This window comes from Mastomys coucha, unplaced genomic scaffold, assembly GCF_008632895.1.
Source record: "Mastomys coucha isolate ucsf_1 unplaced genomic scaffold, UCSF_Mcou_1 pScaffold22, whole genome shotgun sequence".
NCBI classification, from domain to species: domain Eukaryota; kingdom Metazoa; phylum Chordata; class Mammalia; order Rodentia; family Muridae; genus Mastomys; species Mastomys coucha.
In genome coordinates this window covers 7,790,623-7,803,101 of record NW_022196905.1, presented here as the reverse complement: position 1 = coordinate 7,803,101, position 12,479 = coordinate 7,790,623, and the positions used below count along the sequence as shown (strand labels likewise).

Genomic DNA, 12,479 nt, shown 5'->3' with positions numbered 1-12,479 from the left:
GATTAAAGGCGTGTACCACCACTGCCCGGCTGACAATAGTTTTTCATAATCACTTCCATACAGTATAGGGATTATCTAGGTGTTATCAATACCTTTCATCCATACATTCATTCACTCGGCAAAGATTTGTTAAGCACCTACTATGTGTCAGGCATTGTGCTAGATGCTGGAGATACAGCAGTGAACAAGACAGACACCTTCCATGCCCTCATGGAGCATATAGTCTAGCAGGGAAGACAGACATTAAACAAGTAATTACACAAAAACTATTCCAATCCAAGGGTTGGGGTATATGGGGTTTGTTGTTGTTTTGAACAAGGTCTTACTATGTAACCCAGACTAGCAATAGTCTTCCTATCTTAGTTTCCGAAGAGCTGGGACTATAAGTGTGCCACCATGCACAGCTTAGGAAACTACTGACAGCTGGCAAACTGGTCCATGTGATCAATAATTATTGTCTTACCCACAACTAGCTTTTAACACCCAGACTATAACTTATTCTGCAGTTAAAGATATTTCAGGAGCCTGACTTGGGAATCCAGCCCTTGTGTAGAGCGTAATTTGGGTAAATAGCAAGGGACCCTGTGGTTCACAAGGGATGCCTTCTTTACCCGTCTTGAGTGCCTTCAGGTACTCTCCAAGGGCCTCCCTGACCTTGGCGGTGCCTGTCGTTCTCATAAGATCCTTCAGTATTTCCCCATCTCCTTTCTTTTTACTCACGTTCACCTGCAAATCAGAAAAATAAAAACCTAAGAAAAAACTGGTTCCTATTGATAACTCAACTGTGGATTGCAGAAGGAGGGAGTGGTTCAGAGACATAGGCTTCTTCACAGCTGCAGAGGATCTAAGACCTAGAAAGTCTGAGGCCAGTGCTGGCAGCCACGTTGTGAATGGATGGAATATAAGATGAACCATTTTCATTTACCTTTGAAGTTGTGTATGTAAGCACAGGAGTTAAATTGCTTGTGGCTTTATCTAGAGATGGTCTGGTATGACAGCCAGTATCCACCTGTGGCTAAGCATTTATGAGGTACATGATCTGAACTATGCTATAAACACATAAGACTCCAAAGACTAAATACCAAAAAAAAGTAAAGTACCTCATCAATTATTTGTTAACTGCATGCTAAATTCTTATTTACTCTCCTGGATTAAACTTTTTTTTTTTAAATTATCTGGTTTTTAATGTGGATACTAGAGAAGTTTAAATTGTACTGTGTGGCATTTATACTGAATAATGCTGGTCTACAAACCTGAAGCTACTAACCAGGAAGTTCCCATATAACCTGGACTTGACATATACTCTTAGTAGAGGAAAATCAGCTGAGGGAGAGGGAAAAAAATTGATGAGAGCAACAGAAAGGAAGAGACAGGGATGTATCAAGTGGTCTGCTGTTCTGAAAAAGTTGCTACTCTCAAACTATTACAGATCCCAGTAATTCTGGGCTAGGCTGGGCTGCACTGAAGTCTGGCATCTGCTCTGCTAGATTCTACTGCAGCATACTTTAGATCTGTTTAATATGCCACCAGAAAGCTGCACTGCTGATGAGCTCTGTAGGGAACAGTGCACCAGAGTATAGTAAGCTAAGTCTGAAGGTATGAGACATGGCTTCTGTGACCTTCAATAAAGACAAGACCTGAAAAATGCTGCTCACTCTATGTTAGACTTTGGCCAGAGTGTCTAGATTTGGAAATTACAGATGCTGTACAATGATCCTGAACCCCAGAGGCAATTCGAAGAGGCAAGGCAGGCACAGGAATAAGCAGACTCCTCTTAGAGGAACTAGGAAAGCCAGCTAGTTGAAAGCAACAGGTTCATTAAAAAAGAAGTGATGAGATGAATCCAAGAAGTACAGCTAAAGGCAGAGAACTGTCCCCATTAAGGGGAAAACAGTCTAATTCAGTAAGCCATGCACATGGCCCAAGCACTTCCCAGCACATGACTGGTCACGTTTAACCTGAAAGCATAGCTGAACTAACGTAACTGTACAGGTGAGAGCTAGGCTTACTGCTGTCACTCCCCTGCCCAGGTACCATTACTTGGTCCTGGAAGTCTGAAGCTTCCTAGGACTTCACCTCTTTTCCCACACCTCTGCTCTACCTCTCATATACCCACAACTCACAACTACCACAGCAGAACCAAACAATCTAATGAGGAGTTTGCAAATGCCCAATACCTATAGCTAAAGCTTAACCAGAGAACAGGAGAGCACCAGCAGATACCTCAGTGTCATTGACTTCATTTTCTTCAGAAAGGCTGGGTATTTCAATCAGTCCCTTGTGTTTCGCACCAGATTCTTTAACTGTACCTAAAATAAGCAAAATGGATACAATTAATAACTGGTTTATGCAAAAGACCTCTGCCTGAATGACTAGCCCATATGTGGCCTCGCTCCCCTTACAGGGTTGTGACCACATCAGAGATCAACCAAGACAGGGACCAGCCAACATGGTACACAACACACCTAGACTCTTTCAATATACTCATCTAGGGCCAAGGGGAGTATTTAAAATAGTTCTGATTAAAATGCGTACTGGGCGCACAGGCAGGACCATGCAACTGGAACAATATTCAGAAACAACCACATTGAGATACTCTGGCATCATCTAAAGGCATCTATCTCATTGCTGTAAAACAAGGTGAGAAAGGGTTCCACCACCCACAGTAGTCTGACCTCCAGCCCCTCATAAGTTGAGTTTATGCTCCACAGGCATTAAGAATGACTGATTTTTCTGAGGGCCAAACCATACATAGAACAACTTAAAATGCCTGGAGTTTTTGTTCTTTTTATTGGTTGGTAAAATGTAACTTAATCCAGAATGTGTATCTTCTGGGGTGTGGAAAACCTGCTTATTTTTCAAAGCACAAAAGACCACATTTATCATCCACTGAGAACACAAAGCCCTGAGGCATGGACCTGACTGCAGAAGAATGTAAACCAGCTCAGAGCACAGACAGACTCTAGCAATCCTCTTCAAATAGTGTTAGCAAACAAACACTGGCAAAACCTAATTATAGAGGAGACCTCCAGTGGCTTGAACAGACAGTCCAGGTTCCAGAAGTGCTATTCTGGCTAGATTCTTTGAAGTTTAATGGTTGTAGGAGACAGGTGTGCTAAAGTGCCAAGATAAGCTCTGGATCCCCATTCACTCTGCAACTTGAGATGTCAAGGAGTGAAATAAGCTGATGGGGTCATTAGGACAATGTCTTGCCTACTTGCCTCTACTTCTTGCCCTTGTCCTTAGCAGCCACAGGTTCCATGGCTTTATGTCCACTTTGGTCTCTTCAGACCCCCAACCCAACCCCATGCCCTAAGGAACTGCCTGGGGCCAATGGGCTTCAAAGTCTTGTGGCACAGGTAGGCATCGGGAATACCAATTGGCAGATTCAGCTCCATGATGGGTACTTCAGAGGGACCTTTCAGATGCTTGCTGCTGCCCCAAAGACACTGGCAGCAACACATGTTTCTTTCCCTTCCTGGGTCTGAGGATCTATCTTCTGGAAGGGCATGCTTCTTGTCATGCAAAATAATGGTTGTTTAGGCCAAGGGAAGAGATACAGGCCACAAAGTTGTCCAGAGTCCTGCTACAATCCAACCAGCAACAACCACAGAGAAAGTGGGGGCAATGCCCAACTGGAGGGGTCTGTTCAGAGGCAGAGGTGAGGCTGCTTAAGTGCATGTGTACTAACCTAGAGCCCTCTGCACACTAGGCAAGCATTCAGATGCTGAGCTACATCCCAAGCTCCAAGCTTTCTTGTGAAGCGGGATCTTTTTATTGTGCCAGGAATTTTGTGGGACTGCTTTGATGTTTGAACACTCAGAGGCCAAGGCCAACTTAGTGAGCTTCATCTTAACAAACTACACAGAAAGTAGCCAACTCGAGGCAGACACCCAAGTTCTTAACACAATATGGTCGGTCTTCCATACCAACATCTCTCCTTGTTCTCTCCCTTTCCCCGTTTGATCTTTGGACTTGTCAACAAGTATTGAGCCATAAGCCAAATACCACTTGTCTTGGTAAAGACAAGAAAACTACAAACAAAATGTCCATCAACAGGTAGACAAGCCAGGCGGTGGTGGCGCACGCCTTTAATCCCAGCACTTGGGAGGCAGAGGCAGGTGGATTTCTGAGTTCGAGGCCAGCCTGGTCTACAGAGTGAGTTCCAGGACAGCCAGGCCTATACAGAGAAACCCTGTCTCGAAAAATAAATAAATAAATAAAATAAATCAAAAACAGGTAGGCAAAATGTGCTCTGTCCACACAATGCACATAAAAAAGCATAAAGTACTAAAACATGGTACAAGGTGGAATGAAAGCAGTCAGAGAGTTTTATGTATGACAGGATTCTATCTATATGGATTGTCCACAGAACCCAAACTTAGGATAAAGTCCCCAAGGGAGGGCTGGCAAGATGGCTCAATGGTTAAGCAGCTTACTGCTGGAGCCTAGTGACTTGAATTCAATTCCTGTGTCTTTGGACCTCACATACCCACAATGGCACACATGCCCACACACATACATACAATTATTTAAGACAACAAAGGTGAGCTAGCAAGGTATAAAAGCACTTGCTACCAACCAACCCTGATGACTTCAGTTCAATCTTGGAGACCATATAGTAGAACTGACTCCTGCAAGTGTCTCTGCCTTCCACATGAACTACAATACCCAAGTGTGTGCACACACACAAATAATTTTTTAAGTTTTGAAATATTTAAACATTTTTGAGGGAAGTAGGCATCTGTGGAGGAAGGGTACTCCAGGCCTAGTCATAGATGCTGGTAAAAAAGGCTTAGAGAGAACGGCCCCTCAAGCATCTAGAGTAGTGGAGAGAAGTGCAGCTTTCAGAACCCGGCAACGCCAAGCACATCTGAAGTCAGCTGCTGCTGCTAAATGGAAACAGAGGGTGTCCCCAACCTGCCTCTTGCCAGGACCCCCATTACCTTTCCAGGCCAGCTTGATGTTCCACTCATAGAAGAAAATAAGCTTCCCTTTGCGGCTGTTACAAGAAGCCTCACCTTCCACCTGCTTCAACTCACTGATCTCACAACGGCCAGCCTCATTCTCCATAGCAATGCCAACCAGGAGCTCTCGGAGCTTCCCTTTGGACCAAACAGTGGCATCCCGCTCTGTCCTGCCAGAGAACAGAAAGACACAGGTGAATGGCCCAGCTGGTCTCCATCTGCCCAACCAGGATGCCATCCAAACCCAGACTACACCTGGTACTCAAGCAGCCTCCAACTCGCAAATTTGCTTCTCTGACGAGGTTTCTACTAGGTATCTTCTAAGCCTGTTGCTCAGTTTCTTAGGACACTATTATTCACCATATAATAATGGGTAATCTTAAAAACAATGGCCCCGGGGAAACTGGTAGTCATTTAAACAGCCTTAACCGCAGTATCAGTTATCGGGCATTTCCATATTTGATTTATCTTATACACTCTCTCTAATGTTCTCATCTAAGGGGACAAAGTGCGGCCTGAGCAGTCAGTGTCCTAGCCACGGAATCCAGCCTACAACACGAGATCATTCTTTCAGGACAGCCAAGTCATCTTACGGTGCAGACTGGGCTCTGCTCTGGGAACTGCTTCCCTCAGCTTTCCCCAACGCCCGCCAGAAGCAGACATCTCCCGGTACTCCTGAGACACAAAGGGGGCAGATAACTAGTGCAAACTGAGACAAAGCAAAGAAAGTGAGATCCCAAGTCCCTGCCCTTCCTACGGCACACGGACACAGCACCGTCGGCACACGCACGCGCACTACGCAGCTCAAGGCCGAGGAGGGCTGGGTGAGGGGCGACCGAAGCAGAGATGTCGGTGGGGTAAGACACAAGTCCCTCGCGGGGCTCGGCCCAACTTTCCGGAGAAGCCTGAAGCCGAAGGACCAGGGCAGTTAGGAACCGTCTCCGGCCACGGGCAGCCGTGCTGAGGCGCCGCGCGCTCGGCCCTCCCAGGAGCCCGCCCGCCTGCTCGCGCCCTGGGCCCACCGCACCAGTGCCAGTTGTTCACGTTGGTCCCGTCCTCCCGCTCCTCCACGATCCAGCGCGGGTCCCCCTGGCCCCACTTGGCCATGGCGGCGCTGACGACGAGGGCCCTGGTAACCGGAGCGCGCGGGTTTCCGGCCAGGAGATCTGTGAGCCGCACGCCCGCAGCTCCCAGAAAGTGCCAGAAGTCCCCGCCCCGAGCCGCCCCGGCCACAGCCTGCCCCGCCCCCGCTGCCCGCTCTCCGCAGCCCGCTCCACCCCACATTGACTCGGCCCCGAACCCTGTTACGCCCCCAGTATGCCACACCTCTGGGCGCCGCCCTTTACAGGCTTCTCCCCCACCCCACCCCCTACCCGGACTTAGCCCCGCCCCTCTGCCCTGAGACCCCGCCCTAGGCCGCAACTCCTAGCGCTGTCTTCGGTTAGGCTCCTCCCCCGACCTCGCCCCGCCTCTCTCCCCTAAGACCCCGCCCTAAGCCGCACCTCCTGGCGCTGTCTTCTGCTAGGCTCCTCCCCGACTTCGCCCCGCCTCCCCGCCCCCACCCAGTCCTAAGGCTCCGCCCTGGCCCCATCCTCCGCTTTGTGACCCCTAGTCCGCCTTGTTCTTGCCTCTGGCACCTGCAGCTCCGCGGGGCTCCTGACCTGGGCTGCCTACGAACGACCGGGACTCCGCCCAGGGCTCATACTAGAGCCGGTTGTCCCTTTTCTGAGGCCCGTGGGCCGCGAGCTGTGCAAGTCCCTGGCGAGGGTTTACTGAAGGAATACTTTATTTATGCAGTGCTCCTCTAGAGACAAAAGATTGTATTTGCAAGCGCCCAGGATTGTGGGTACAGTTACAATAAGAGTTTATTAATTCTTTTCATCGTTTTTCACCTTCTAGCAAAAACTGAAACAACCATCTGGAAAGTGTTACTTAAGAGATTTATTTAGCAAATAAAATAGGTAGTTCAATGGGAGACGGGGAAGGACCTGGCTGCTCTGTGCTCATGCCAGTCAGCAGTCTGCTTATCTGCAAAACAAACTGAAAGGGCTATGGTGTATATTGGAGCTGTTGCATGTATGCTGTTTCGATGTATTCTTCGAGACGTAACAACATTCAAACAGCTGAAGCAATGCTGTGACTCCCAAATCAAACAGCATTGTGAGTTCATCTGATCATACCAAAGGCACAGCTGACAGAAGGCAAAACTCTAGGGATGATTGTCATGTACTTTGTGTGCCTACTTTTTAATCCAGTTTTTCTGATTGTTCCTGATAAAACATTACATAAGATTTAGATATGATCATTTGGACCTGAGAAAAAATAAGACTTCTGAGGATAGTAGTTGCTACAATCTCTAAAATGTGTAAATACCAAGACACTCTTCAGATCTGCAATTTAAAAATGGCCTCCAATAAGACATTGCAAAAATGGGAAAGAAACACAATGGAAAAAGTAAAAAACTGGGAAAGGGAGACCCTAAGGAAACTGTAGTAGAAAAAGTACTGGACCAATAGCTAGTAAACAAAACCGTGGAGTGCCCACATGCCCCTTGGGGGGGGGGCACTTATAGACTGTGACAAATACTTGAGATATTTAAGAAATTTCAGATGTCCAGAGTTAATGGAAGCTTTAATTTTCAAGAAATGATAAGACAATGCAAAAAGAAAATCTTTGCCTGGCAGTGAGCCTGAAGACCGCGATCAAAGGGAAGAGGTACAGCCACAGATGTAAGAGATATCACCTGGACAATGGACTGCAATGTGAAGCCATGTTTCCAGGACATGAAAAGTGGACTCACACGAGGCCCACTGGATGCTGGTGGGAGGCAGAGAGGGTGTACCCTCAAATTGTAACTGTTTTGTGTAAACAGACTCAATTTGTGCCCCTCTCCTCCAAAACATGGGCTTGATAATTGTGCTTTTATATCCTTTTATGTTTTGTTTATGATTGTTTGTTCGTTCACAATCATCCATAGCCCACAGCTCAGGCGTGGAGGTCAGAGGACAACTTCCCAGAGTCACTTCTCTGCTTCCATCATGTGGACCCCAAGGATAAGATGGCGTACATGTATATCATGTATATAATCTGGATCTTGTGTGAAAAATAACTACATTCTAATGAAAAAGCAAGTTTGATAAGTGAAGGGGAAGTCACGTGATACAAACTCAGATGGTGTTCCCCTGAGGCAAGATGCCTTAGGGGACACGTGGTGTCTGGAGAGTATAAGTAGGACAGAGACAGGGTGCTTGCATAGCTAGCTGTGCAATGCTTCATTGGTCTGAGTCTTCGCTGATCTTCACTTCATTGAGAGAGGCAGGGCAGAGAACTCCATGTTTCCCTGGTGATCCTGGTGCTCCTGTTGAGCTGTGCTGATTTTCGGGGGAGGCCTAGAGGTTTCTGCTGGGTTTTGTCTGGTATCCTGACACTACTGAACTGGATGGCTGGTCTCCTGACAATGAAGATTGGAATCGCCCCAAAGAACTATTCTAAAGAGGTCCACATCCCCTTGTGCTATTCACTGTCTTTTCTCCTCTACCTTTTGACAGGCGCTCGAAAAGGAGTTGAAGCATTTGAGACCCCTTATTAAAGTAGGTTTTGAAAAATCTAAGCCTACAGATATGTTGTTTTGAAAGTAATGCCAACTTGTATGTGTCTATGTGATATATGTGTGTACAACTAAGTGTGCATGGCCAAGAAATGCCTGTGTATGTAAATGCAGAGAGCAGAGCAGAATGCCAGGCATCTTTCTCTTCTATTCTCCCTTTATAAATAGTATTTTCGGGGGCGGGAAAGATGGCTCCGTGATTAACTAGATGCTCTTAGAGGACCTAGATTCTTGCATCCACATGGCAACTCACAACTATCTCTAACTCCAGTCTCAGACGATCCAAAACTCACTTTTAACCTCCTTGGGTACCAGACACACACTGGTTGTATAGCTGTATACAGACAAAACACCCACACACATAAAATAATTTTTTAAAAACCATGTATTATTTACAGGTCATGAATGTAGAGTTGAGAAGCCAGACTTAGACTCCATTCTTTCTTTCCAACATATGGGTTCCAGAGGCCAAGCTCAGGGTACCAGGTGGCAAGCACCTTCATCCACTGAGCCATTTCACTACAGTCTCTGTAACCCCCACAACCTGGGAAACCAGACAAGTCTGTTTTCTTTTTTAATTTATTTGTATGTGCATTGATGTTTTGCCCACATGTATGTCTGTGCAAGGTAGATCCCCTGAACTGGAGTTACAGACAGTTGTGAGCTGCCATGTGGGTGCTGGGAATTGAACGCTGGAAAAGCAGCCAGTGCTCTTAACCACTGGGCCATCACTCCAGCCCAAGTCTGGTTTGTTTAATAAGCTATGCAAAACTGAAATGCAAGGCTCCTCTAGTGAAACACTCCTATACAGAAGCCTGGCCTTCCTACCCTGGCAGGTGACGACCCCTGGAACATCTAAGGTGGCTTGGACACTCGAAGCCACACGGTGAAACATGTTCGCAGGTAGGTTAGTACCTGCTGACATGGTTGAGCTTACAAAATGTAATAATTAAATTATCAGCCTACAAGCCATTGCGTCATTGCTTGTTCAGTCTTTGCAGTATTTGGGCTAAAGAAGCAGCCAGAAAAATTGCTTGTGGTATCAGAATATTAGTCAACTACATATTGTTTCCCTTTTCTGTAAATGATGGTGGCTAACAAATACTTTTTATGTTCCTTAGAATGTAAATAATTTTAAAACTATAGGTATATGCTTGTAATCCCAGCACTGGGGAGACTCAGGCTCTGTAACTGTTAGGTTGGTCAGCCTAGACTACAGGGTTGAAGTTCTGCTTCAAAATAATTAAACTTTAAAACTAAAAGGGGGACCAGACAGTGGTGATACATGCCTTTAATCCCAGCACTCCAGAGGCAGAGGCAGGCAGATCTCTGTGAGTTCAAGGCCAGCCAGAGCTGTTACACAGAGAAATCCTGTCTCACCTACCCACAAAAGTAAAAAGGAGAATGCCCTGGGCTTAAGAGCTGACTCAGAGCACTGACTGTTATTCCCAGGGGCTCCAATCCCCCACCCCCTCTGGCCTCAGCAGGCAGTGGGCACACATGTCATGCACAGACAGACAAGCAAAACACCCACATACAACAAAACGAGATAGCTTTAGGGGCTGGAGAGATGGCTCAGCAGTTAAGAGCACTGACTCCTCTTCCTAAAGGTCCTGAGTTCAAATCCCAGCAACCACATGGTGGCTCACAACCATCTGTAATAAGATTTGACGCCCTCTTCTGGTGTGTCTCAAGATAGCTATAAATAGATTTTTTTTTTTTAATATATTTTTAAAGACCAAAAAAAAAAAAAGGAACTGCTCCAGGTGACCAGCAGACACTCTCACTGGAAATGTGAGACTGGCTACAATTCTATGTCACAATAGACCTACTGGCTAAGCCTGAGAAGTCACTGTATGCATTTCTTTTTATAATTTTGATGCCTATGCCTGCATCCAGCATCATTCACATTTACCCCAGACTGATGATACTCAATCTGCACAGAGCTGGCTTGTTTAAGGATGTGTTCTTTCTTCTATCCATGTGTTGCAGTGTTCCACTGCACGGTGAGTAACAGGAAAACCATTAGTGTGGCCAGATGAATATTCTTCAACATTTGTGCATCCCAACTTTCTAATAAACTATAAAGTCTCTCTGGACTCTGGAGCTGAAACTCACCAGTCAGGCTTTGCACGCAGCAAGCATCTTTATAATGTGAGCACCTCACCGACCATCACTATTTTTTTTTTTCAGTTTATGTGGGTGGCTGTTTTCCTACATGTTGGTGCAATACATGCAAGCATGGTACCCTCAGAAGACATCAGATCTCCCTGCAACTGGAGTTACAGATTGTCGAGAACTTCCATGTACGTGCTGGGCATTGGACCTCCAGAAGAGCATTCAATGCTCTTAATCACTGTGCCATCTCTCCAGCCCCATCACTTTTATTAATGACAGAAAAGAGTTAAAGGATCATAGAAAGGATAGGTAGCTAAGGGAATTATTGGTTTCACAATTTTTTGTTTGTTTGTTTTCAAGCCCTGGCTGTTCTGGAACTCACTCTGTAGACCAGGCTGGCCTCAGACTCAGAATCCGCCTGCCTCTGCCTCCCAAGTGCTGGAATTAAAGGCATTCGCCACCACCACATGGCTACAATTATTTTTGCCTACAGCTCAGGACTCTGGCACTCTCAGATGTGCCAGTTTCTTCTACTTATAGAAGCCTCTGCCTAGTCAGCAAGATTTTACTCAAATACTTCTTCCTTGAGCCCTGAGGATAATGGGAAGACAGCCCTGAGGACAATGGGAAGAGAAAGGTACCAGACAAGGAGTAAGAAATAATTTTAGGGTCCCAACACCGGGAGTAACTGGGACCAGCAGGATCCAGGCACACAAAAACTCCACTAGTCCAGTGGCATGGGTTTCTTCCAGTCTGTCTGGTCCAGTACCCTGAGCAGACCTTGGGTGCAAACTCTGCATCAAGTCCCATAATATCCAGAGGAAGCTATGCTCCTGGGTGCTCTAACAAGCCCAGGATCACAGGATCCCAGAATCACCAGATCACAGAGACAGCTTGACTCTGAGGAGTTCTGACACAACCAGGATCACAGGAAGGACAGGCTTCAGTCAGATTTAGCCAGGGCAGGTAGGTAGCACTAGAGATAACCAGATGGTAGGAAGCAAGCAGAAGAAAACAAGCAACAGAAACCAAGGTTACTTGGCATCATCAGAACCCAATTCTCCCACTATAGCAAGTCCTAGACACACCATCACACCAGAAAAGCAAGATTCAGATTTAAAATCACTTTTCATAATGATGATAATACAGGACTTTAAGAAAGACATAAATAACTCCCTCAAAGAAATACAGGAGAGCATATGTAAACAGCTAGAAGCCCTAAAGAGGAAACACAAATCCCTTAAAGAACTACAGGGAAACACAATCAAACAGGTGAAGGAAATGAACAAAACCACCCAGGATCTAAAAATGGAAATAGAAACAATAAAGAAATCACAAAGGGAGACAACCCTGGAGTTAGAAAGCCTAGGAAAGAGATCAGGAGTCATAGATGCAAGCATCACCAACAGAATATAAGAGATAGAAGAGAGAATCTCAGGGGCAGAAGATACTATAGAAAACATTGACACAATAGTCAAAGAAAATGCAAAAAGCAAAAAGCTCCTAACCCAAAACATCCAGGAAATCCAGGACGCAATGAGAAGACCAAACCTAAGGATAATAGGTATAGAAGAGAGTGAAGACTCCCAACTTAAAGGGCCATTAAATATCTTCAACAAAATTATAGAAGAAAACTTCTCTAACCTAAAGAAAGTGATGCCCATAAACATACAAGAAGCCTACAGAACTCCAAATAGACTGGACCAGAAAAGAATTTCTTCCTGTCACATAATAACCAAAACACCAAATGCACTAAACAAAGAAAGAATTTTAAAAGCAGTAAGGGG

At 45.8% G+C, this 12,479-nt stretch overlaps 1 protein-coding gene across 8 annotated transcripts in view; it reads right to left on the bottom strand.

The window, feature by feature from the left end:
* The window catches only part of LOC116071061 (activator of 90 kDa heat shock protein ATPase homolog 2), an 11,683-nt gene extending 5,426 nt beyond the window's left edge, over positions 1 to 6,257 (bottom strand). For 2 of the 8 annotated variants that reach the window (XM_031342444.1, XM_031342442.1), the window contains exons 1-4: positions 5,995 to 6,252; positions 4,947 to 5,137; positions 2,224 to 2,309; positions 612 to 726 (exon numbers count right to left, since the gene is read on the bottom strand). In XM_031342444.1, coding sequence (XP_031198304.1) covers positions 612 to 726; positions 2,224 to 2,309; positions 4,947 to 5,137; positions 5,995 to 6,251 — 649 coding nt within the window. In that variant the 5' untranslated portion in view covers position 6,252. The other 6 variants (XM_031342445.1, XM_031342449.1, XM_031342448.1 and 3 more) reach the window with 6 other exon arrangements.
* Between the last annotated feature and the right edge of the window lie 6,222 nt (positions 6,258 to 12,479).